The sequence below is a fragment of the Pseudochaenichthys georgianus genome, chromosome 16, assembly GCF_902827115.2.
Source record: "Pseudochaenichthys georgianus chromosome 16, fPseGeo1.2, whole genome shotgun sequence".
NCBI lineage: Eukaryota > Metazoa > Chordata > Actinopteri > Perciformes > Channichthyidae > Pseudochaenichthys > Pseudochaenichthys georgianus.
This window is the reverse complement of record NC_047518.2, coordinates 25997921-26025665: the sequence shown is the minus strand read 5'-3', so window position 1 is coordinate 26025665 and position 27745 is coordinate 25997921. Positions and strand designations below refer to the sequence as shown.

The 27745-nt window shown below is 41.3% G+C and overlaps 1 protein-coding gene across 5 annotated transcripts; it reads left to right on the top strand.

Annotated features, from left to right (window-relative positions):
- The first annotated feature begins 23 nt into the window (after window positions 1-23).
- On the top strand, window positions 24-27676 carry chn2 (chimerin 2). Of its 5 annotated transcripts, none has more exons than XM_071205861.1 (16): window positions 24-128; window positions 687-788; window positions 1240-1392; window positions 3475-3757; window positions 12002-12040; window positions 13698-13753; window positions 15631-15662; window positions 15912-16025; window positions 16200-16470; window positions 21914-21997; window positions 23276-23360; window positions 24775-24948; window positions 25212-25289; window positions 25499-25636; window positions 25733-25838; window positions 26311-27676. In XM_071205861.1, exons 4-16 carry the CDS (start codon window positions 3709-3711, stop codon window positions 26480-26482), a joined length of 1398 nt encoding a protein of 465 aa, XP_071061962.1. In that variant the 5' UTR covers window positions 24-128; window positions 687-788; window positions 1240-1392; window positions 3475-3708; the 3' UTR covers window positions 26483-27676. The 5 variants fall into 5 exon arrangements, with proteins under 5 accessions (XP_071061962.1, XP_071061961.1, XP_033958879.1 ...); XM_071205860.1 differs by having other exon boundaries at window positions 1240-2170; XM_034102988.2 differs by lacking the exon at window positions 1240-1392.
- Window positions 27677-27745: the final 69 nt, after the last annotated feature.

Here is a 27745-nt window from a genome sequence, read left to right as displayed (position 1 = left end):
TTGTTGTTTTTGCCGGTGTTTTAGCCCTCTCCTCGGTCTTGCAGGACTCGGAGACTTCCGGCGTCTCAGCTAAGTTGCTTAAATTGTTTGCTGGGTGCTAAACGTTTTATATTTTTATATTGACATTGGTGAGTAAACCTTTTGTTTTTAAACTGCTAAGACACACACATTGGATAACGTTACACAGCTACATATTTAAGGAGCACATTTAGACTCATAATGTTGCTACATGTTGTCTACTGGATGTGGTGGACATAATAATGTTGCTTCATGTCTACTGGATGTGGTAGACAATTTAAAAAAAGCTACCATGTATAGTAACCTCACTGTTTAGGCTATTTTTAGTGCTAGAGATCGTTTCTTTACTGCAGTTGTCAAAGTAGGAAAAGCACAGGTGTTACCAATATATCATTAACGATGCGGTCTGACCCATGAATTAGACGGTGCACAAAAACAAACTGAAGCAGACGATTCACCTGTTATTCATTTAATCAAGTACACCTGAGCTTTTCCGACTGTATCACAAGCGAAAAACGCAATAAGTCAGCATGCACGGTGTTCATCAGAAACATACGAACTCAAACAGTGATTTTAGTGTGGTAAATCCTGGGATTTTCAAGCTGCATGTATTTATATGGCAACTAGGGGGCAGAACGACTCCAAAAAGCTCACTGTTGTGTTCACAGACACCTCTGTCCTAAAAGGCAGTTCACCATGGGAATGGAGAAGCTAATCACATCTGGAAGGAGGAACACTGAGGACCATGATATGACAGCTCATGTGAACAGGTGAGGACATTAGGATTATATCACATCAGTCTGCCGTTGTGTATTAGTAGTTGATTTCATATTAGCAATTTAGCTGAAGGCATGCTCCTTTTCTCTTTTGGTAACCTATAGTTTATTTACAGTTTAAAATGCTCTCCACTAAAACCACACAACCTTAATCTGTTGGCCATTGGACATACATCTGTACTTCAGCAGTGGTAACCCTGTCCCCTCAAACCTCCTTCAGACTATCGCTCCTGATATTCTACCGTTTTTCACCCATTTCATCAACACTTATAACTTCTGGTCACTTTCCAACAGTCTCAAGGAGGCAAGAGTCAACCCTCTCCTTAAGAAACCCACTCTCAACCCGTCTGATGTTATAAACTACAGGCCTGTCTCTCTCCTCCCGTTCCTGTCTAATACACTTGAACGTGCTGTCTTTAAACAACTCTCCTGTTATCTCCATCAGAACAACCTTCTGGATCCGCGCCAGTCTGGTTTCAAGGCAGGTCACTCAACAGAAACTGCCCTCCTTGCTGTCACTGAGGAACTGCACACGGCTAAAGCAGCCTGCCTCTCCTCGGTCATCATCCTTCTGGACCTGTATGCTGCATTCGACACGGTGAATCATCAGATCCTCCTTCGCACTCCAAGAATTTGGAGTTTCAGGCTCTGCACTTTCCCTCCTCACCTCATACCTCAAAGACCGTACCTACAGGGTAACTTGGAGAGGGTCCGAGTCCGACCCTTGCCAATTAACTACAGGAATCCCTCAGGGCTCTGTTCTTGGTCCCCTCCTCTTCTCCCTGTACACAAACTCGCTCGGATCTGTCATTAGCCCGCATGGTTTTTCATACCACTGCTACGCTGACGACACCCAACTAATTCTATCCTTTCCCCGCTCAGAGACCCAGGTCGTCGCACGCATCTCTGCTTGTCTAGCGGTCATCTCTCAGTGGATGTCTGCTCACCACCTCAAGCTCAACCATGACAAGACTGAACTGCTTTTCCTTCCGGGAAAAGATTGTCCCACTCTTGACCGGACAATCAACATCGGCACCTCTGCTGTTTCTCCGACTCAGACTGCAAGGAATCTGGGTGTGATCCTAGATAACAACCTGTCCTTCACTGCAAACATCGCTGCTACAACCCGCTGCTGCAGATACACTCTTTACAACATCAGGACGATACGTCCCCTCCTGACCCAGAAAGCGACGCAGGTTCTGGCCCAGGCTCTCGTCGTCTCACACCTAGACTACTGCAACTCCCTCCTGGCTGGTCTACCTGCATGCGCCATCCGACCTCTGCAGCTCATCCAGAATGCAGCTGCTCGTCTGGTCTTCAACCTTCCAACATTCTCCCACACCACGCCGCTCCTACGCTCACTTCACTAGCTTCCGGTAACTGCTAGAATCCACTTCAAGACAATGGTACTTGCGCACCATGCTGTGAATGGATCTGGCCTTTCCTAAATCCAGGACATGGTTAAACCATACACCCCAGCACGTGCACTCCGCTCTGCATCGCCAAACGGCTCGCTGCACCCTTACTGCGAGGGGGACCCAAGTTCCCATTAGCAAAAACACGTCGGTTTGCTATCCTGGCTCCAAAATGGTGGAATGAACTCTCCATTGAAATCAGGACAGCAGATAGCTTGCACATCTTCCGGCGCAGACTTAAAACCCATCTCTTTCGACTCCACTTCGAGCGATAGAATTACTAACAAAGAATTGCTAACAAAGCACTTACTAATAAAGGACTGGCTTATCTAAAGCCAGTTGAGTAGCACTTTAAATGTTTTAGCTCTATGAAACCTGATGTACTTATATGATTCTGTTTTCTTCAAGTTGGTATCTTATTGGACGAATGCACTTATTGTAAGTCGCTTTGGATAACAGCGTCAGCTAAATGCAATGCAATGGTAATGACAGAGAAGGGAGTGCTTTTCTTTCACTAATAATTTTGCCACTCCAGGTATCACACCACATCAGTACTTAAGCAATACGGATCCAATCAGCCACCTGTTGGTCACCATCAAAATTAAAATAACAATCATCAACCCACATTGTTTCTCATTACAAGAACATCCAGTTGAAGAAGGTATAGCTGTGGCTGGGATATTGATCAAATCAAGCAGGCTTCAAAATCTCTCTTAAAAATCTGTGCTACATCTCACACAGGCCTCAAATACAATTATATTTTACTTTAATCTGTCATGATCCCATAAATTGTAGGCAAACCATCTCCACCAGATGGCGCAAAAGACCATTCATGCCATTCATTCTGGCTCTTGGAACATAACATGACATCTGATTAAAAAAATATTCTAAAGGTGTAACAATTGGTTCAGGCAGTTGGACCCTTGCATGACTCTCCTATAAGAGTTGGTTCTTAAGTCTAACAGTCTGTCTTGGATCCTGAAAACAGAGTAGAAGTCTGTAGTTCTGGTCTTATTTTTGGCAGGGCTTGCTTACATCTGGCAACCCTTCTCCAAACTTTCACTTTAAGAAGGCGCGTCTACGCTGCAGTGTAGTGTGTTTATCAGAATCCTTAAAGTGGCACATGGAAACCATAGCTGATTTCTGCATGGCATAGATCTAGACCTACACATTCTGTCTGTCCGATGCGAGGAAATGCTCTGTAGAAACTGATCCGCGGAGAATATTGCTGTGGCGTGTCTGACTATTTTTATCCGTGGCGGCAGCACCTTCAGTGGATGCAGATTCAGCCAGCCAGCCAGCCGAGGGGAAGGTTCGGCAGATTCAGACGGACGGATGGTGGGCTCCGGAGGATACGAGACGTGAAATAGTCACCGGGAGAGATCCATGAGAGGTGAAGCACATTTGGACGTGAGTGAAATGGAGGCACCGCCGGGGACGAGCTGCTGTGAGCGCACCTTGGCCAAACGGGAATAACCGAGCCGAGAAACTGGGCTGGGATGGCAGCATCCAGTAACTCAAGCCTCTCAGGTTCATCCGTGTCCTCCGGTAAGAGTTCACACAACCCACACTCTAACTGCACAATGGGGCTTGCACGTAATATATGATAATAATACTAAAAAGGAGTATAACATTTCTTTACGGGAGTTTAGTTATTGCTTGTCTGTGTCTTTTGAAATGTATGCATTTTGTACAAACTTTTGTTTTTTTAAATAATCCTGTATAAACCTGCTCCTAAAATAGGCGATGATGTGACATTCTATATCTGCATTTTATGTTAAACAATAAACAAATGCAGCCTATTATTAAAGTAGCTTCCAGTGACTGCTGTGATTTAGGATAAACGATCAGTGAAAATCATGACGTTGGGTTTGGATGTAATCATTAGATTGCCAATCATCTACATAACTCCCTTGTTGACTTTCAATTTCTTTGGCTGTAGGATTATCGTTGGCCTATAGGCTACCATTTCCCAAAACGCAGCACCAGGCTAGTACATTTTCTGACATTGTACAAAAAAATCCTAATATGCTCCAGTGAGATATTACAGTTCATACTGCCACAGTGTGCACACAACTCCAATCAAATCCTCATTGCATATAATGAGATGTAGCTCAGTGAGTCCCACCTATTGCAAATGTGTAAAAAATGTAATTTCAGGGTTGAATTTTCACAGAATGAGAACCGAAAGTGGGTTAGCAGCTGTTTAAAAAAGCCTAGAATTAAATAGCTTGTCTCAGTGTGTATCCCATTCTGTGTTGATAAAGCGCATTGCTCATGTTTGCCAGGGTATAAAGTACAAACTCCACTATCAGAGCACTGTTTGATGTGGCAACCCCGCCAACATCCAGGGGTGTGCATGTGGGAGAGACGGTGTGTGTGACTATGGGAGGGAGAGGTTTTTTATGACACCAGGCTCAGCATTTTGTTTCATATGCTGTTTCCATCATATATACAGTCTATGGTTTACACCTATACTTTGCATTTTACCAAGAGGAGTCTAGGAAACTAGTAAATGTGTGGGGACTTTTTACGCCTCTAAAAGAAACAAGATTGAATATTGCACGGCAAAGCTGTAGGATTTATTACAGGGTGAGGACATTGTATAGTTTAAATAATGTTGGTTTGACGTTTTCCCTCCCTATGCATCCCAACCCCACCACACAGCAGCGTCACATTTCCCTAGGTACTGCCCAATGGGAGGGACAGACAGTTGTTTCCAAGCTGATATACCCTGTGGCAACCACATACTTCACCGAGCATTATCTCATGTGTGCATTTCAGAAAGCAATAGATTTACTGTTTGACCACTGCTGCTTTAAGAGGAAACTCTTTTCTCTCTGTGGCATTGGAGGGTTGTCATTACTTTTGGGCTCTCAATATAATTATCAGAGGTTACAAGCTGCGCTGCTGCCAGGGATGGAGGGGTTCTCACAAGGGTATTATTATTTTCATACGCAGCTCTTTGGAAGTCAGACACAGCATTTGAATAATCTTGTCTGTGAGGCATTTGACTCAAAAATGAATCTCGGCTCAATTTCTACTCCATATTAGGGTTTTCTGTTCTGGCTGCAAACCAAGTGCTTTTGGTGAAGTTATTTCAGCTGCTTCTGATTTAAAAGGTTATTTTGTTTGGAGGCTGTTTGTGGCAGAGTGTGAAAAATAAGGTTAATTTTAACTTGTGTCAATGATGGCAGCTTTTTGTGCTGAGTATTGATTTATGATATTGGCAACTGTAATTATATTATGTGCACAGACATTGATTTATTTCTGCACTTTGTGCTAATTATTGAAATGAAGCAACAATGGTATGGACACAAACCACATTTTAATGTTTAGTCTGCATTATATGCACACGGTATAAAACACTATACATGAATAATAATGGATATACCCTGTACATTTGAGTCCAGTTATAATAAGATAGCATAACAACTGGAAGGACTGCAGCAGGATTGCAGCATGTGTTTTGCAATCTCTTCGTTTGCCTGGAAAAGATATTTAGTGGAAATGGTTCTAGATCAGGAGATTCTTACACATTCTTGGCACGGGAGGGGCATTGAAGCATGTACTGTACCAGCAGCACACCATTTGCCAGACGGCTCCAGGAAATACAGCTTTGAAGATAAATTGAAGGGTAGAGCATGAAAGTATGCCTTCAGTCTTAAATGACAACATTGGTCAGAGAGGCAAAGTTACAGCCATGTAAATGATAAATGGACTGTACCTATATAGCGCTTTATCCAGTCTTTAAGACCTCTCAAAGCACTTTACATACTACATGTCGTTCACCCATTCACACCCATTCATACAGAGCAGTGTATCTTACTCTAGGACCTAACATACACATGCACACACCGTTGGCCATGCCATCGGGAGCAACTCAGGGTTAAGTATCTTGCCCAAGGATACATCGACATGTTGACCGCATGGGCTGGGATCGAACCCACAACCTTCTGGTTGAAAGACGACCGCACTCCCTCGCAGCCACAGTCGCCCACGTATGTAATACCGAGAGGCTGTCTGCTCGACGCGATCCTGCACATATGTCTGGCAAAGGCTCATTTCACCTCGAAATCTTTCCACCACATCTAATTATTGTACTTACCAGTATAAATCACATCGGACTGGATTTGTGTCATGTATGCTGAATGACTAAAATGATCTGCGTGTTTTACAGCATCAGCAAGGGCAATGTTTGTCCCACAAGTATTTCAATTGTAGTTCAACATATCCCAGTAGCCAAGCCTGTATTAATTACATATACAGACTCCGTGGCAGATAACTTGTGCTTTTAAAAGCTCATCTAAACTCATCTTAATCTTCTTAATGGAAAATAACAAACCGTTTCTCCAATGGAGTCCAGCCCAGTTGCACACAAACATGTCTGAGGGAGGCACCCTGTTACCTGTCATCTACTCAGCACTAAGGCAGTGTTGAAATGTCTGTTTTGGACCAGAGTAATCCGCAGATGGTCTCTCTGCTGCAGCTCTGCTGCATCCCACTGACACCACAGTGTGTGTGTTTGTGCGCGCAGGTGCTTTTATGTGAGGGCCTGCATGTATCTGAGTGCTCCACAATGTGTTGTGTCATTTATACATTACATTTTTCTCCTTTTTTAAAGGGTAAATGAGTTTAATAAAAAAATAGGATAACAATACGTACATAGGTGCTCATTACTTCCAAGACATGAATCTGAGAGTCATCTACATGTTCCAGGTAGCACATTTCTTTTGAGCAAGCCACATCTGAAAGGCTTGTTTAGTTCTTGTGTAGCAGAGGAAGAAAACACCTTAGAAACGCTGGTTTAAAATGTGTGAGTTTGTTACAATTCTAACTTCATCATTGCTAAGTCAAGGTCATGATACAAATAACCCATATCTCTCACAAAGGACGTTGTTATTGCCCGGCACTCTCATAGCTTGAAATGAAATGAGATTGAGGATCCACCAAAACAAACTCACTCACCTTCAGACCCCAACCCCTGCAGAGATGAGACCATGTAGACCATAAACACATTGGACATTGAACTGGAAATCAACATACAGAATAACCTGATCTATCGTTTTCTTGTGAGGAGTGTGTATACTCGGCTGATTTGAAAACAGTCCTGTTTTTAAAGCATGTCTGTGATTCGTTCTCAACCTTTTTAGTGTCTATGATCAGTGTTCGAAATGGGGGGGTGCCAGTATCTTGCAATTAGACAGCATATAAAACATGGAACAGTGACAGCTGTGCATCTTGTATTTCATGCGTTTGCAGATGGTCCTTGAAGTCGCATCTAGTATGAACTATGAATTAATAACTAGTATAGGGAGAAGAGGAGAGATCTTTCATCATTGAAGTCCATCAAACATTTCCCTATTTTGATCTGATATACTGGCAGAAGAAGTGTTTACAAACAGGAAATACCTCAAATGCATTTTAATAAGAGGATTTCTGTTTGTAGTGTTAACAAAAATGATGTCCAATATATCCTGGTGATACCAATTTTTTGTTGTTAGAAAGTAAAATCCATCAAACTCAAAAAGCCCTTTCTTATGGTGCAAGAATGTTACATTAGACTGTATTTATTTATGCAATTTGCACACTAACAGGCCATTACTGCTCCATTGCAATTGGTGTATCTCTCTGTCACAATCAACGTTGTAAAAGTTATGAAAGGCAATTAAATGTTAGCATGAAATTTAATAATTCAATGTTATAGTAATAGTATATCTTTGTTTAGACATTGAATGTATTGTTAGAGTATACAACAACTCGATATCTATATTTTATGTTTTTGGGAAACATGATCAGTTACATATGACCTCTTTACCTATTATTACTAGGGTTGTAAAGGGGCGGAACATTTCCGGAAAGTTTCCATGGGAAGTTAAGCTGGGGAATTTTGGAAATATTCTATGCAAAATGAAACAAAATTATATATATATATATATATATATATATATTTTTTTTTTAAGTAGAACAGAACAAGTTTTAATTATTTTATTGAACAATTATTTGTTTCATTGAAGAACGAAAAGAGGAATGTTGAGTTAAATATTACTCATCCCCCCCAACCCCACTCATTAAAAAATGAACAAAAATGCACCCCCCATCCAAAAATCCCTACAAAGTCCCATTCAAAATGTTAAATGAAAAGATGTGGCTTCATTTGTCTTGTGCTTTGGGCTCAAAAGTGTGATTCAGTCTTCTCAAAATCATCTGTGCATGTGATGGAGGAATGCACACTGCCTGTAGGGGGTGTGGTCTCAATAGCCATGCAGTAAGCAGTGTGCTATGGCATGGATATTCTAGTGTATTTGAATGGCATCCGTTTGTTTTAGTCAAGATTATGCTAAAATATACTTTCCCCATAAGATCCCTATGAAGGGCCAACCTTCAATTTTGAAAATTCCCAGTTTATTCCCATAAATTCCCGTTAATTCCCATAGAAAGTTTCCATCTTTGAAAATTCCCGGAATTTTGCAACCCTAATTATTACCCTATTAATCATGCAGCATATTCCTATAACATCATCAAAAAAAGGCGTCATAACATTGCCAGCCATTTACATTCCACAGTTATCAATTAAACTATTTTCATTTGTTCTTTTTGTGGTATCTAATAGTAGGGCTAAAGCAGGATACATAGCTTTTTAGCACGACTCAAGTAACTGTTTTATGTGCTGACGGTTCATTTCTTTTTGTGAGCATGTGCGCAGGCGTCAAACATTATCTCAGGGGATAAATGTCTTAGGTGAGCTTCATCACCTATTCTCTTTGTCACCTTAGCAAACACCCGCCGGTGATTATTTTATTGAACGCCTCTGACTGGAGAGTAATAGAAAACAACACAATTAATATCTGTTTTTTGGAGGGGAAGAACCCTTTGGCTGCTCCAGCATTTTAAATTCTCCCTGATCATTAAACTGCACAAGCTCTGAGCTGCTTAGAAATTCCTATTGATGTTCTTTTTTTGTGTGTGTGTGTGTGTGTGTGTGTGTGTGTGTGTGTGTGTGGGACCATTACGAGCTTCCTTTCCCGGGCCATACTCCAGACAGAAATGCCATTCATCATTAAAAAGTATCAGATTGAAAAGCGACTATTTGGCAGCCTACCAGATGAAATCACATCCTTTTTAAACAAGCCGCAGTGGAATAAATCTTTCAAACTGTTGCCAGTGCAATACACAGTGACACAGCTTCAGCAAACTGAGCCTGAAGCCTGTTTATTTGTATTTGAAGGAAGACTGTGAAGAGCTTTGGTAACAACGATAACTCAAAACATCCACTTCTCAGTAGAGCTGCTTCTTATAATTTACATAATTATTCAGCATTTGATCATATGGACCACTTCTCTTCACTGTGTGTAATTAATGTAGCTCTTTCCAAAGAAACAGCGCTAATGTGATGAGAAGAGATGATGCTGAAACACTCTGACTGCTGCCCTTTCTGTGCTGCCAGTTAGACGGTTGTATATAATATAGCATCATAATAAACATACTTTAGTCAAAAGTCAAAGTCAACTTTATTGTCAATCTTCCAGCTTGTGTGTACAGACAGACCGTTTCCCACAATCCCGAATATAAAAACAAATGTATATACATTAGTGCAGATTGTCCATAGAATGGGGCGAAGCCTGCGAGCTAGTTCAGGCAGTCAACTCGAGCACTTATGCTGCATTCATACATAACGCCCCCTTGCCACTCTACAGCCAACCAAACAGAGTCTCCTTAATATGCCGCTCTATTTAACCTGCCAGATCTCTCTCCATGCATTGCTTGCTGCTGCTATTGCTGCAGCTACTTCCACGTCGCTGCTGCTTGCCTGCTAGTGAATTGTCTAAATAAAATACTCCCGGTGTAACACTCATCGTGCCATGTATATGTGTGGAGTGATGAGGTCCGAGCCTAGACGCCAAACTCAACTGTATGCTGCTTCTAATAAACATGTTAAAGAACCGCGTGAGTTGTCTGACTGAAATGGGCATTATTGCAAGATTGTCCATAGCAGCGTAAAAATAGTACTTTATACTATACTTTAGGAGAACTAGTTTTAAGAGTCGTATAGATTGATACTACTTATGAGAAAGTTTCACAATTTTGCTTACCGTACGTCAATACCCACACTCAACAAGTGCACACTGGTTTTCCCTCTCTCAGGAGTGTTTTATTTGTTCCCTCTGGCCAGAGAGGTGTGGCACCGATTTGCTGATGACTGCAAAGGAATGTTTGAAATGAGCCACATGTATCTTCCAGGCCAGCATGATTCATTATTCACACAATCATTTGGGTCGTTCAGCAGTGGCGCTGGGAGTTTAATGAGAGGTATTATACTAAATATTTGGCAGCTAGTGCCATCTGTCTTTGTGATAGGCCGCTATGTTTGATGCTGTGTGATCTTCTCACTGTTTTAACATGTAGGACTTGCAGTAACATTTCGATATATAAAATCACATATTTTTGCCTACGGGTTAAAACCTGTAAAGAAATCATGCTTTATACTGTTAATAGCATCAAACCATGAAATGATGATCAGTGGAGAGAGCATGATTTTCTAACTTTTTAAGTTGTACCTGTTGAGTTAATAAAATGTTCCTTATGTGTAATTATAGCTTTGTTTGTAACATAATACAGACACCTTATTAGGATCTTGTAGGTCAAGCATTGCCTTGATCATATGAAAAGATAAATAAACGATTAATGTGGAGCATAACAGTGTGAAGATCTTTGTCCACTGCAGTTAAGATATCATTTCCATCTTGCACCCGATTGTTTTTGCCTTGACATTTGGTCCCTTTCCACATAATTAATTTGCAACACCATTATCTTATCATCAAGGTTTACAATTGACCTACGAAACAGCATATTGATATAAAAAAGCAAGTTTGAATGTGTTTTTTATCATAATATAAGTATTTCTGTTGAATGTTGTTTTACTGATTGTATTTACCTGTTATTTGAAGTGAATTTTTGTTTTTAGGATGACTTTCAACATCTGTCCAGGGACTACAGACGAAAAATAGCCTGTTGGCTAAGTCTGGCGCATTTACAGAAATGTCAATCAATGTGCACTGTCCCTGTCAAATAAATAAATAGAAATAAAATAAATGTTGCGTATGTGTTAACCATATCTCTCTGATCTGAGAGAGATAAGGCAAAAGTTTTGTCAACATTATTGATATAATATGAGTAAAATATGCCGTTCATGTCATAATGAGGTCCATACTTTCAACACCTTCCTGGCACTGTACGATGGCAAATGTGGCCACTTTCTTACTCTTTCAGTGACAATATTTATTGGAAGTCATTACTTTAGCCGCTGGGTACTACACTAAATTATCACTTGCTACAGGCCATTTACTCTTTTCAAGCTAATGTTACAGCACCATCACATTTCAGGAATGTGTTCACATGATCATAAATCAACCACTGTGTTTCTTAGCGGAAAGTCTTACCATGAGTTTAGAGATCTAAATTGTATTTACTTTCATTAATTTAGATTGGTGTGTTTGTTTGGGACCATGCTGGCAATACAGATCTTGTGTGTGCCAACAAGATGTTGGATGTATTGATTGTCCTTGAAGTGTATTCAATGTTGCGTCTCAGGAGGCAGCTGCACAGTGTGATCCATATGCATGATTGTAACAAAGGGGTAAACAACGTTGACATGACCATGGTGAAAGGCTCTCAGTCATTCCACTGGGAAAGAGATAGTAATGGAGATTTTAATGAGGAAAAACAGGGCACAGTCTGTAAATACCACTGCGAGTTAATAACAGAATCCTGCTTTATTTGTGTGTTTTACAGACCCTGAGGATTACCAACCGCCCATATGGAAGTCCTACTGTGAGTCATTTCATTTATGCTATATGCCAGTAAGCCATGTTTTGACGGGATTGACCTGACTTTGGCCTTTCGTGTATCTCTGTAAATAACAGCATATTTATTTTTGATTTATAAATAACAGAGACATTATTCTATAATTGGAAGGATTGGGTTTTATTGTACAATTGTATATGCTGCAGCTTTCAAAAGGCTGTATACACACAAGCATAATAAGCACACAATCAAACACACACGCCCACACAACACGTTCACAAATGCAAAGCAGCGGATTCCTGATCGCTGAGTAAATTGGGTTACCGTCACTGGGGTAAAAATATGACTTTCTACCTGCAAAGAGGCTTAGCTGAAAACAGATCATCAGTACACCCACCTCATTTTACAATGTTTTTTTCCATGTGGGAGGAAATGGGTTAGGAATCAGAATATAAGGCCTTTGTTAAAGCAGAGCACACATCATTTCAGCTGGGAACTGCCTGTTCTTGATTACATTTTAACATTTTAAATCTTTTTTATTCATTTCCCCCATGTTGTAATATCCCTTCCCAATATTCTCTCCTAAAATGCTGTATTTCTGAATCCTCCCATCTTGCCTTGACTCCTCTGGTCCTCAGCTGAAGTATTTTTAGAGCTCAGTGTGTCACAGGAATGGATGATGTCCAGATCTTGCTGGTTGGCTTAAGTCAGCCTGACAAAACATGAACATGAACATTCACAGTGAGGAGTCTTCCTCCCCCTGCATGGAGGATCTGCTCCTGTGAACACTTAGCTAAACCTCACTCACTGATGTTACTCTACTAGTTGTAAAAAAAGAGGACATTGTTTTAGTCTTCAGCCCTCCTCTACATATTACAAAATGATAGACTGCTAAAAGTCCATTTAGGAGTGAGAGCATTAAAGTATAAAGCAGTTCACTGATAATATAGAAAGGGCTATTATAGAGTCGGATTTGGCAGCTTGTCAGATAAAAGTGAAACGCAACTTCTAGACGTATTAAGAAAGATAAATAACCACATTTAGCTACTGATTATTCCGTTGGTGTAATATTTCTGTCCCCACTGACATCCTGTTCAGTAAAACGGCAGCAGCGCCTTGGCTTCTCTCACTTTTGGATCACTAATTGTAATGTACTGATTCTGTGAAGCTGCTGAGGTGATTACTCAGACTGGCACAAATCCTTTAATTCCATTTTCACTTTGATTCAGATTTTATTTCAAGTTCTCCCGATCTTTTAAGTACATCTACTGTAATACAGAGAAACTTGGATTTGCAGCATGTGTGTATTTAGAAGTGTACGTATTTGGGTTTAGCAGCATTGTGCACATTAGGTAAGTGAACAAAAGGTCTTGATTTACACATATGGTTTGCAGATGTATGACCATGTAAACCTCTGACTCCTTAGTCTGTATACTGTAAGCTAATGGCTCCTGTTGTTCCTTGTTACCTTTGAGTCAGAGCTAGACTAAATGGAGATTGTGTTTGATTGAGGAGTGTCCATCGTCTGGAAGCTGCTCTGCACCATTTAGTTTCCTGCTTCTTATGTGTGTGTAGAGGTTGCTATTTTGGTAACAAAGCTACAGAATGTATGTAATTACAACTTGCATTGAGCTGTGTACGTCACTTCGAGGGCCTTAATTACCATCCCTGTTCTCTCCAACAGTGTACCAGCTACAGCAGGAAGCCCCGAGACCAAAGAGGATCACATGTCCTCAGGAGGTCAGTACATCTGTAAAGCTGTATACAATGGGCTACTGTATAGGGCTGAAATGATTGGTATTTGTTGCTGTTTTTTATATTTTATAAGTACATGGTTAAAATATAAAACCAGAGTCTATACCTCCCAACCGAGGAGCTTGTAACATCAGTTGTTTGGTATTTTATTATTAATGACAATGATGTCCTCGTAATAACAACCCCTTAATCTATGTTTATACTTCATATGAAAAAGCAACTTGCTTCACAAAATATTAATAAAATGCATTATAATTATGAATAAGAAGAACACAGAAAAACCAAATAACGTCAAAACATAGCGGAATAACTTATTTAGCTTTCTTATTTTTCATATTGTCATAGTCTGGTAGACTTCTGACCTCTACCACACCAGAGCCAAGCTGCAGTTTGCAGCCTGAAAACATTCAGAAGAAGTGATTGAGTGTGGCAGCTGGAAGCCAGACCAATCAGTCAGCTATGGGGACTGACTTGCTGCTTCTTGTAACTCCCACACCTCAGGAGTCGCTATGTAAACTGTGTGCTGCTGTGCTAGAATTAGACAATCAAGTACAATGCTCCAACTTGATGGTTTATTATTTGCCCCATAGGCAATATGAAATGTGAAATTTACTTTTAACCCTTCAAGATCACAACCCTGGTACAGTAATATTATGAACCTGTTTAACAATATCTACCAAACTAAATACGCAAAAATATCTCAATATTTTCACATTACAATAATTTTTCCTCCGTAAAACAGAAATGTTACATTTTTACATAAGCTAGTAACAATTATTAATAAATCGGTGTGTATACTGTAAACAAGGAAGCTTCTGTTTCACTGGGACTTCATATGTCTTTAATTTGGTCTCTTCTGAATGGAGGACAGAACTGCAGTCATATGCTAAGATGGAAGAGAATAGGTTATATAAAGTATTTCATAGACAAGGGACTTTTTATCTGATAACACTGTAACTTTGGATGATATCAACATGTATAACTAACAACTGAAGTGAAGCTAAAAAAAAACTTTTAACACATTTGTGTTACATTTTGTCTCCCTTCATTTACATGGGAAGAACATCAGGAAGAGTTCCAGATGGAACAAGTACAGGAAGCAAAAACCTGTTTCAATTTTCATCGGGCACATGACTTACAGAGTACAGTCACTATCGTGCACACAACAGGAACACTTTGAATAGACAGCATAGACTTTATTGCTTCATCTTTGTGAATAAAGCTGAGAGACAAGTTGCTCTTCTTGTTCCTGCAGCCCTCACTGGGAGAGCTGTTCAGCCCACCAGAAATGAGGCATGTCTCATCCTATTTTGATTCTTGCCATGCTATGATGAGCGAAGCGAAAGTTTTGGGCTGGCTCTGCGAGATTGTGGCTGCCCGTAAAGACCAAGCACAAAATGAAATTGAACCTATCCCAAATTCATTATGATCATGACTGTCAGTTTTAAAAGAGATTTGAACTATCCTCAGTTAAAGAGAATGAAAGGAGTTTCTGAAAATGTAAAATGTTAGATGACATGTAGAAAATGACAAATTGTTTCCAGCCGTGCTGTTTGATTGGTAATGCCGACACACCACACACACTGGGGCGACACAGTAACACACTAAATATTACATCTTTGCATCTGGCCATCTCTCACCGGCTGTTTTCTTGCACTGCCTCTAATTCACCTCCACACTCTGTGATTTGGCTTTATGGTTTGGTAGCTGCGAATAGACGCGGGGGCACAGATGGAGATAATCTACCCTGTGCTGTGGAGTCCTTTATCTTCCACACAGGCTGTAAGAACAATTCACATAGCTGTTTAATTGAGCTTTTAAATCATGTTGCTCCAGCCAATATGTCTTGTTCTGCTTTACAGATGGAGAGCAGACCCAAATACTACGGCAGAGAGTGAGTGTGACTTACTACGCATATATTCATGCCTTTGTTGTCAAATATTACTCTGCAGACAATGATTTTTTTAGCGTTACTGCTATGCATCAGATGTGGTTTAGGTTCAAGTGGGTGGATGTGTATTGTGTGCATATGTGTGTCTCTTTGCTTTGGTAAGAGCCTCAGGGGAACATCCAAAATGTTAATCTGTGTATTTTAGGATCAAATCACATTGGAGGCATATTTAGAAGTATTTTCTTTTTGCAGGTTTCATGGCATGATCTCTCGAGAATATGCCGATGAGCTTCTAGTGGGAGCAGAGGGTGCGTACCTCATCAGGGAGAGCCAAAGACAGCCAGGGACACACACCTTGGCCTTGAGGTACCAACTCCGTCAGTAAAGAATCAGCATCAGTATTCAGCACAGAATCCCGGTCCTATCATCAGCCCATTCCCTGCTCTGTCTCCAATCATTCCGGTTCATTTCTATTCATCCACACTTAACGGTTCCGTCCCTGCTCAGCTTTACTCCCTCTTGTCTTGTGTCTCGATTCAGATTTGGGCACCAGACCCTCAACTACAGACTTTTCTACGATGGGAAGCACTTTGTCGGGGAGAAGAGGTTTGAGTCCGTTCACGACCTTGTGACAGACGCCCTCATCACACTCTACATCGAGACCAAGGCGGCGGAGTACATCGCCAAGATGACCACTAACCCCATCTACGAACATCTTGGTTACACCTCGTTGCTCAAGGACAAGATGGTGCACAGGCTGAGCCGTGGACGCACAGAGCCACGCAGGGTCACCTTCCAAAGAGACGAAAGGGTGAGTTTCATTACTAGATGTTCTTTTGTGTGGACTGGTGGAGCTTTAAGAGAGGCTGTCTGGAAGGTACCGAGTTCAAGCATCCATACATTGTTGAAGTGTCATTGATCAAAGCACTGCTTCACAGATGCTATTGTTTATTGGATATTTTCTTCAATTAGAAAAAAACAAATGTAAGTCAATTAATCGATAAAAAGGTGGAAAGACAAGTCAACAATGTAGTTAAATAAATCATTTTGAAATTATTTATCATTCTCAAATGCTAACGTTTTTAAATTTTGCTGTCGGTTTTTAAAATGGAGAGGTTAGTTTGACATTTGGCAAACTGGGCTCATCGTTTTCTAGCCGAAAGTTTGATGTGTAGTTCAATACTCATGTTTGCAGGGAAAATATAAAACTGCAACCGGTTAGCTTAAATTAGCATTAATTAGAAACAGACTAGCCTGTCTCCTTCCAAAGCTAACACAATACAGATACTGGCAACTTTAGGGATCACTAACTAACATGTTTTTCAATTAGTTAATTACCAAAAAAAGGTTCAAAAGGGACACACAGTATCTGGATGTAATAGCGGGTTGAGTACCAAACTATTTCCTGACTGGGATCAGTAACTTCCTGAGTTTCATTTTCCCTGTGAGGTTAGCAGTCAAGCTGCATGAGAATAGGATATATTTAATTGTCAAACATGAATATAAATAAGCAGTTTTCCCAAAATAACTAGTGGCTCAATCAACAAAAGAAAAATAATTGTGTTATCTCCAGCTCCATCTCCATCATCCTTGATAACACAACGCTTCTACAAGAGTGCTTACTCATTATTTCAGACTTAAAGATTGTTATTCATTATTGAATGTTAAAGTGGACCTATCATGCTATATTTGAATAATATAGTGTAGGACCATACCTATATAAGGCATATTTATACTTTTTATTTTTCAAAATACCAAACGGATCATGCATTTTAGCCATTCCTCATTTCGCTCAATTTAACACCGTCTTTTCATGGGCTGATTCTGTGAGAACAGCACCATCTACAGGCCTGGCATATGTACTACAGCGTCTCCAGCGCTTTCGAACGGCAATAACGGCTGTCTCCTCCTGATTGGTGGAGTTGGCCCAATAGCCGTAGCGCCACTTCTGTGACGTCACAGAAGTGTTCGAATCTGGATCAGTCTGTATCAGATCCGTTGCAGCCCCTTTTTAAGAGATTTGGGTATGGAGGAAAAGAGAGAGGGTTGTGTTTTCTGACACTTGGTGAGTTCCCTGGAACACCTGGGACACATTCATGTATAAAAGACGTACAAAAGTGCATTTTGCATGATAGGTCACCTTTTAAAGTGTTTTATTTCTCATCAAAATCTTGTATACTCTTAATTCTATACCAAACACTTTGATTACCTACGGTCGTTATAGTCAGAGTAAGCGATATTTTACATTTAGATGTTTAGATTTTTTTTAACCACCACATCTCCATCAGAAACATCTCTTAGTCATCTAGGCAGCTGTAAACTATCTGTTAGATTTCCCTCAGCCTAGTGACACTTTATAATACCATGATTTTGATCTACTTCCACGCCGCTGCACATTTTTCTTACAATTCAAGTAGAACGAGAGTTTCACTGAGAGAGGACACTTTGTCCTTTGAGTGAGACGTACAGTATCCATGTGGCCCCTGGGTGTGTTCACTGCTGCCATGCTTGGTTGCTTCCTCTAAAAGGTAATGATGACCGAGGGGACTGGGACTTTGCTCTGCCTGCCATGCATATCAGACACAATGATCACTGGTGGGACAAATTGCACATTGTATTCACTGGCGCTCATGAGCTGTTGTGGGATTAAAGTCAGTGAATGATTTATCAACGAGGAATGTCTGTTTTCTAGCTGGAGATGAATCCTAACTATCCTTCCACTAGAGGGCAATCTTAACTTGTTTCCACCATTCATCATGGCATTTCACAAACAGCCTTTTTTGAGAACAACACTTATATTTTCTTCTCCAGAGATTTGACGAACTGTATCCTAAAAATAATAATAATAATAATAATACAAGTAATGATATATTAATCTATAGAAAACCTAAAACATAACGTAAAAACACAGCAATAAATGGGCCACATAACAACATAAAGATGGCAGAACCCCAAATAGGATAAAAACTGGAATCGGATTAAATCTGAGGGTGTCGTGTGATGTCTCAGCTTGAAGACCAAATGTTTTGCTTTGGGGATTGTTTGTCTCCCAAATGTCAGCCTGTAGTTTGTCAGTCAGTGACAGACACATGGCAGCCCTGTCAGCAGGAGTGTCTGCTGCGGACCTCTGTCACTTGAAACATGAACCGTTAATGCTTATGGCCATCGGTCAGTCAGCAATCCATTGATTTATTGTGGTTTCAAATGAGCTTAGAGCTACACATGCCTAAACCAACCTTGAGGAAGCCCACCTCCCCCGCCCTCCTCCCCACCCCAATACATGCAGACTAAACTATGCTTGCTTAACACGGTGCGTTATTGAACAGTGTCCAGAATTGTTGCACTCTGTTTGATTTGCAGCTATAATGTTTGAAATGTTGTGGACTGCCGCCTCCAATTAACCTTCACTTGGCTAGTAAATCTGGAGCACCTCTCTGTCTAAATGTCACACTGTCAGTTGTGTTGGCGCTTGTGTAAAACTGACTTCATGATCCTCTTGCCAAGATTTACACATGAGGATCTGGGTCAGTGATCGCTGTGAAGAGGCTTTGTTAATAAGCGTTTAAAACGACATGCCAGTCAAAGGAGAAAAACGCTTTCTGTCCTCTCCAATATTACACGGCCAAGAAGCAGAGACCCAGCCTGACGGCTCAAATCTGTGGTAGCTTTTTTGAACTTCATGTTTACCAATTACACAGCCACGCCCTGAGGCTTTACAGCCACAGTAGCTTCACTGTATAGTCAACATTAACATTTATTTACTCAGCGTCAGGTTGACACCACCATATGGCCATGACTGCAAATTATTGTGTAATTAAAATACTCCCAGAAGCTGAGGGGGAGTACTTGACCCAACACTTAGATCATCCTCCTGAATCACCTCTTTGCATGTGAAGGACTTTCCTCAGTAGCCAGAAACTGCCTGTATTTCTCCTGATACTCGCCACACTGGTTTAATCTCAATGGGGCTCTCTTGACAGGCTTCTCTGCTCGCCTGCCCTGAAAAGGTTTCCAAAAATAAATTGTTATGTTGTTTGTGGATAATAACCTGTTCTCTCCCAGGAGTTATGCTATAAAAATGCAAAAGAAAGCTGATTATGTAGTTGTACACACCATAGTTTGACCTTTCTTTTCAGTTGCAGACATAGACAAATACATCCATTTTCAGTGTTCCAGTGGTGTCAAAAGTGCCAATTTCTTCCATTTTTGAATAATAGTCTTTATCTTTGACTGCTGTACCCTTCACAGTATGTCTATTTTTCTTTTTGTCAGAGATGTTGTTAGGGCTGTTTTGTTTGGGATGTGGGTAGTTGTATCTCTTGTCTAACTGTGTCAGTGCCCACTGTACCATTTCCCCATAATTCCAAGTACTCCGTCACAACAGAGTCCGCTCAGCTGTGCTCTCACAAAGCCCTCCAGCGATAAAGAGCCCAGCCAGTGAAAAGAGAGCAGGGCTTGTTGTGTGACCACCTTTTGTGTCCTTTTCTTCAAGCTCTTCTTTAAGAGACAAGAAGCCATCTGCCTGCAGACAAAGAGCTCAGCCCTCGTCCTCCCTCCCTCTAACCTTGCAGGGCTAAAATATCTCAGAGTGGTCTATTCCTCATCTGCCCCCTCAGACTTAGCTGTAGAGACGCATTGTATGGTATGGTATGTGTTGGTCTCTTAGGGAATGTCCACCACAATAACAGATATCTTCACCTGTCCTGTCACTCTCGCAGCCATCAGCCAGTTAAATGTTGTCCCAGACGCCAGAGACAAAGAAAACTAGCTGTCACACGAAAGGCCCTGAGCAATATGTTTTTACTTTGCTGCTGTGTCAGAAAGCTGCCAATCCTTTCATTTTATCTCAGCTTTGCAGTTGCCCCTTGGCTCTTTTTGCTTTCCCCTTCACCACTCAACTTTTTCTCCAGCTCTTTATCCTCACACATCCAATGCTTACTGGCTTTATGACCCCTGTGTGATAAATCAATTCATCCTTCTTTTTTTCGTGATAGCTTTTCTATGTTAAGGCTGAGTTGTTCTGTAAAATAGCTGTTTGACTCAATCTCTGGCAGAAGCTTGTTATTTAACATGTAGTCTGCTCTGTTGTCAGCATTATGCACGTTCAGGGCTTCTTGATTAATTAGAAAAGCCAAAAGCCTTCTGTTGCAGTTTAATGGTTGTTTACAAGCAGAGCTAATAGGGACACATTCAGCATGAACACAGCATCAGCCCCCCACTGCCAAAATAGTACATGATTGCGGACCGGCAAATGAGCCTGCTGTGGGACTTTACTTGGATTTGGGCACTGCAGGATTATTCCCTGTGTAAGGATTATGGCAGTAATCCCCCCCCCCAATCCCTGTTGATGGGCTAGCTCTGCTGGTTCTCTGAGACGATGATTGTGATTGGCGGAAGTAGTCTGCAGTCACGAGTGTCTGGAAGATCCAGTCTGGACGGCAGTATGGGGAATTCCACCAGCCAACTGACATAGCTGGAGGTCAAGATCTGTTTGAATTACGACAACAGCCACGGCTCTGCAGGCCAGGGGATCTTTGGTCAGTCTTTGAGCAGTAGCCTGACCCGTTTATGAGACCCAGCACTGACTGAGAGCTGCTGGCAGTTGAGTATTATCTCCAGTTAAGTGCAGTGGAGTGTGTCCGGAAGGCAGCGCGCTAATGGGAATGTACTCTGCGATATAAAAAGGGGGCGTCTGCACTATTGATCCTGCCTTACAGAGCTGTATGAAGCGTTCCTGACAGCACCCGACCGCCCTCACTCTAAAGCTCCTGGCCCCTCCCTATCAGGGCCCTTTCTAGGCGTGTGAAAGAGGGCCATTGTGTGAGGCACACTCCTACTCTCAGGCCGCCCACTACCAATCCCATTCCCCCAGCTCTTCTTGCTCGCTGCTGCTGCTGCATTCAGACCAGATGCAGAGTCAACCCTGTGCTAGCTGTCATCAGTCTCCCTCCTGGGTCACAGAGGAGTGGAGTGTGGCTGCCTCGTCTGCGCTGAGCTGCTGCCGGCAGCGTCTGCTGCACAGCACCAACGTCCGGCCACCACATATATTCCCAGAGGAGATGGAGAGTCTGTGGGAGCCAGATCAGTTGAACATGGACGCGGAAGACAACAGAGGAGGGGAGCTTATTTCACACAAGGCTAAAAGACAAGATAGGAAGCGTCAGCAGCTGTTGGCTTTGGCTCTGGGAGTCAAACTGGGGAGCAAGGGAACCCTTCTGTGGAAGCCTATTAAACTGTTGGCCTCCTGTCCACAGATCTCCTCACCTCTGGTGCAACGGACCGCCTTGAAAGATACACCGGAGAAGCAGTGCTTCTATGAGAAGATACACAACTTCAAGGTGAGTAGGTTTCTGATCAAAAGTTCAATGGCTGCTGACAACTTAATTATATTCCTCCTAATAACACATACATTTACAGCATTTTCTTTTTGGCTCACACACTTTTCCTAAGTGGTTAAGTAATCACAGTGATGTATTTACAGATGCCTCAGATGTTTTGATTGTCCCATCATAGACCATAATATGTGTTGCTGTTTGATGAGAGCACATACAGCTGACACCCATGTGCACTGAGGGGAACTAATGCATACTATGGCAAGCCATTAGCAGAGTACATTGATTAGCATTGATCTTAAAGCTTTCACAGATCCATCTTTGTTTTATGCAGCTGTGCTTGTAAAAAGCTGTTATCGAGTTGATATTGTCCTCTGCTCTCTTTCAGAGTGTAAGTGATTGGTCCATTGTATAGAGCAGTACAGAGTTATGGTTCTTTAAATATACAAAGGAGAAGTTAGGGATACTCTGCCTCTGGGCGCCCCAACATTCTTGCAATTGTATCTTGGGTTTCAGCTAACGGGCAGAATATAATGACCCCCAAAGCTTTTTGTATACTCCCTTTGGAAGAGAACAAAAACCATCCAAACACCACCTGCCATATGCCCTCTTCACTCAGCAGTCGACTGCTACCTATTCAAGTACCTGTGTGTGTGTGTGTGTGTGTGTGTGTGTGTGTGTGTGTGTGTGTGTGTGTGTGTGTGTGTGTGTGTGTGTGTGTGTGTGTGTGTGTGTGTGTGTGTGTGTGTGTGTGTGTGTGTGTGTGTGTGTGTGTGTGTGTGTGTGTGTGTGTGTGTGTGTGTGTGTGTGTGTGTGTGTGTGTGTGTGTGTGTGTGTGTGTGTGTGTGTGTGTGTGTGTGTGTGTGTGTGTGTGTGTGTGTGTGTGTGTGTGTGTGTGTGTGTGTGTGTGTGTGTGTGTGTGTGTGTGTGTGTGTGTGTGTGCGCACACAGGTGGGGCTACCGTTCACCATCTTATCTCTAATTTGCACAGTCGGTGTACATCAGTTATTTTGACTTGCAGGCTTGCCTCACTGCCTGCCTGCATGTATCCGATTGCCCAGTAGCAGATGCCAGACACATTATAGTAAATCCTTTAATCTGCCTTGTATATACAAATGCTCTCATTTGGCGAGGGGTCCCATCCACTGTAGCTTGGTATCACAAAGTAATCTCTGTCCAGTACATCAAAAGGGAGTTTATCCAGGTTAGACTGGGCATAGCAATGAATGGCAATGTGTGGTGTGTGTTTGTGTGATGAATAACCATGTCTTCTCCAAACACCAGGTACACACCTTTAGAGGGCCACACTGGTGCGAGTACTGCGCCAACTTCATGTGGGGCCTCATCGCCCAGGGTGTCCACTGCTCAGGTAACTATTCACTACCAACATCAGCGTTTCATGTATGTATGACACAGAGAATATCACTTCACTAATGAGATGCCAAGTAGTATATGAACTGTAGAAAACACTATCCTGTCATGGATGTTTCAGTTGTTAAGAAGGTTGTTTGAAAAAGTGGTTTTCCCCTTTTTCACTCATTGATCCCATTTATAATGGTATGGTTATTCTCTGGTTATACATCTGTGATGAACATGTTGAGATCCTCCTGTCTGTGATTAACCACCCCACAAGATTGTTTGATCCCAGTCAAGAAAGTAATCAAAACAAATTATTTAGCATAGAACCTCATAAAAGATCAGAAAATATATATTTTTTTAAAAAGAAGACGATATCAAATAAACAAACAATAAAACATAAGCAGCATTAGTGTAGGGAAATGCAGTTGCAAACACCAGTCAGAAGAGTCAACACAAAGGCATCAGTAGAGAACACATCTCTGAAGCAACTAGATGTTTTGACATGCTCTTTTATAATTCCATGTAACTGGTTGCTGTGCAAAGAAAAGGCCATCTAAAGCTGATGCCGTTCATCTGATTACAAGTTATGTTTCTCTATAAACATGATTTTCCTCACATAATGTTTGTAAATTATGACATCATTCTGGTTAAACACAGGTCAAATGTTGTGTACATTTGGACTAAATATAGCAGCAGATCTAAGTGATTGATTGCGTGTGAGAGTTCAGCTTTCAAGTCTTCCATGGTCACAAGATGCGTTCGCTGCTCAGACAGTCATGAAACCGATGTGCACAGTTGTGTACTCCGTGGCTTTCTTCCTAAACAGAGTGTTTGTTGTTTTGCTACGCTGATAAGCCAGAGGCAAACACTGGTATCATCAGACACCTCATGTGCTATGAGAAACTGGACATCATTCTTTGTCCTCTCTCTCTCTCTCTCTCCATCTGGCCTTCATTTGTGTTCTTATCTCCTGCTACACTCTCTGCAACCACTGACTGAGAGCAATCAGAAGCCAAGCGTTAACGTCGCTCAGGCGGTAAAAACGTCTTTGTGATGAACCATTTCAGTCAGACAAATATTGCTACTTCAAAACCATCATTTCAAAGTTATGCAGCAACCCAAGCAGACGTATTTCTCACACCCACTCCGCTCTTTACAGCTGTCCAGCACACTTAATGTGTCTAAATTAGCTCAAAGAACCCCCGCCCATGCTGCCATCATGTTCTCTGTTATCTGCCTTTGGCTGAGCTGGAGACAGCTTAGCTGCGGCTGTGCTGTCTGACAGTGTAGTTTATCATCACTGACTCTGGGAAACCTTTTCAAACTGCTGTCTTAAGCCTGCTGTGATGGTTGTTATCATCGGTTTGAAGCTAATCCCCCCCCCCCTCCCCCTCTCTCTTTGTATTGCCTTTTTGCTCCTCTAGATTGTGGACTGAATGTACACAAACAATGCTCCAAACTGGTTCCCAGCGACTGCCAGCCGGACCTGCGCAGGATAAAGAAAGTGTATAGCTGTGACCTCACCACACTAGTCAAAGCTCATAACACGACCCGACCCATGGTGGTGGACATGTGCATTCGAGAGATAGAGCTGAGAGGTAAAAAGCAGTAAATCAGTCATGACATTGTAACTTGTCAATCACTTCATAGAAAGGAAAGCTGTTCATACATTTTGATTATTACATGCTTAACTCCAACATTTAAGTATTCTGTTTACTTAGAAATGTCATATTTAGTTTTGTTAGGATAGTTGCCTGCATTTCCTCCAGTTCATTTGTAGCATAATGGGATGCATGGGGGGTGATTTAGAGAAAGAAACCCCCTGAAAGACTGAGACAAGCTTCCCAATTGTCTGTTGCAGGTATGAACTCCGAGGGCCTCTACCGAGTGTCTGGCTTTTCAGAGCACGTAGAGGAAGTGAGGCTCGCCTTTGACCGAGGTTTGTTGACATCTTTTTATTTGCCCCAGGATCTTACTGGTCTCTGAGGGTTTAGTTCACGGGTTCATACTTTTAAATGAGGAGCTTGTTCCAGCTGCAGCACGGCACAACAATTTATTTTGTGAACTACACGGGAACTTCAGCAGTTATTTATAATTGTATCCAAATGTAAAAGGACATGTTAATCATTGGATTGTTCTCATCAACAGATGGGGATAAGGCTGACATCAGCGCCAGTGCCTATGCAGACATCAACATCATTGCTGGTGCTTTGAAGCTCTACCTGAGAGATCTTCCCATTCCAGTCATCACGTTTGACTTGTACTCCAAATTTATTCAATCTGCAAGTAAGAGCTTCTCCACTCTGGGCTATTCCATGCTATCACTGTGTTATTGGTACTCTGCAGCGCTCTGATACTAATCATGTCTCTATTGTCATGTAGAACTTCCAAATGCTGAATCCAGACTGGAGGCCATTCACGAGAGTTTGCTGCAGCTTCCCCCAGCCCACTACGAGACCCTACGCTACCTGATGGCTCACCTCAAGAGGTCAGTTCAAATCCAAATTCTTTACAAAGACTGAAGTCAACAATAAATAATTTCTACTAAAAAAAAGTATTGCTTTTCTGGCCAAAGCCACTGTTATTAGTTTTTAAGTTGATCCTAATTACGCCATACTAATTCTATAAATACTCAGTAATCATCTCCTGTGTATTGTTCCTCAAGATATGAATGTGTTAATAAGAAAATAGTCAGCAGAATGTTACACCTGAGCATAACATCACAGTGCCCAGCTGTTTAAGACCGGTATTTAGCTTGTTATAAAAAATGTTGTAAATCTTGTTTCCCCCAGAAAGGTACAGCAGAATTAGAGTATTGGCAAATGGACTAACGACAGTCTTTCATGGTATTTGTGGAAAATAAGGGAATTATGCAAGATTCTAATATTTTAGCCATGTCCCTCTTTTTGTAGTTTGCCTTATTCTAGTCTCCTTAATAACCAGTTATCGTTTTTTAACAGGGTGACACAGTTGGCAAAGGACAATTTAATGAGTTCTGAGAACCTGGGGATCGTCTATGGTCCAACGCTCATGCAGCCGCCGGAGCAGAATGCCTTGATAACCCTGAATGACATGAGGCAGCAGAAACTGGTGGTGCAGCTGATGATTGAGCATGAAGATGTCTTATTCTAAGGACTGGGGCATGCACGCCTTTAACAGAAACGAAGGACATTTTATTTATTCTGTGTAAGAGGAAATTCAAGCCACCTTGGTTCTAATGAAGTTTCTGAACACTTTGTAATCAAATTGAACTTGAAACGCTTTGTTCTCGCATGACTGTTTTGTTGGAATTGGTTTAGTGTTGACTTTGTCTTGTTACTGTATGTTTTGGGTTTTCATAACCTACCAAGACCATCATTTTTATATAAGGAAAGGATCCAGTATTTTAAACTTCCAACAGTGCTGTTCCCTCCTGTCTTTAATTTGAAGGCTGTCACTACCTGGTGTAGACTCAGTCATGATGACAGCGCTGCGTGAAATCTTCCCCAGGCATTATGTCAATCATTGCTGGTGCTGTTTTTAACCGAGCCTCACAGCAGCAGCGTAAATAACGTTGCCACATCACAACTATGCGTATTGTGATTTTAGTGGGAACGCTGGTTCGAATTTGAATTGTAGATAAAAATCAGATCAATTCACGATCAATATTTAAACGCGTGTACTAAAAAACTAAATATGAGACAGTTGGGCGCTCATGAAGCACTTTTTCGCAACAATTGTAAAGATTTATTTTGTAAAGATGTTTATTTTTGTCTTTTACTCTGCATCATGTTCTTTTGTCACAATAATATATGCTGTTGAGAATGACGTTTGTTGAATTGATGTCTAAATACAAATCTAACCAGAGGACAGACAGATATGTAAATTAAACATTTTTATTTGCAATGTACTCAGTGTTATGGTGCCTAATCAAAAGGTGGATTTCATAATTGCCATTTTTAATTACAAGTCCTATCGCAGAATTATTGCAAAACTCTTCTGCACACATGTTGCTTGCCGGTTTTGTAGAATTTCTGTTTACACGCTGTATTTTGGGATTACTTTTATATGATCTGGGCCCATTATTTCTTTCTTTTTGTATGCCAGTAACATCGCTCGGTGCAGCAGGAGTTGCCATTCACTTCAATGTGCCATAGAATTTAACAGTCAAACTACAGCTGTACCGAGCATGTTTCTTTCACAGTCGGTTTGATGTGTTTAAGTAAATCCTTTCTACAAATCCATTAAACAAAATGTATTTTTGTGACAGTTGCAACTAAAAAAAATGTAATTTATCAAAATGTTCATTTATTAAAGGAAAGAAAACTTGAGTTTGAAAAAGTTTGACCCTTTGTCCTTTCTCACAATGTTTATTCTTTCTTTTGACATACTCTTACTGCAGTGTGATGACGGTAG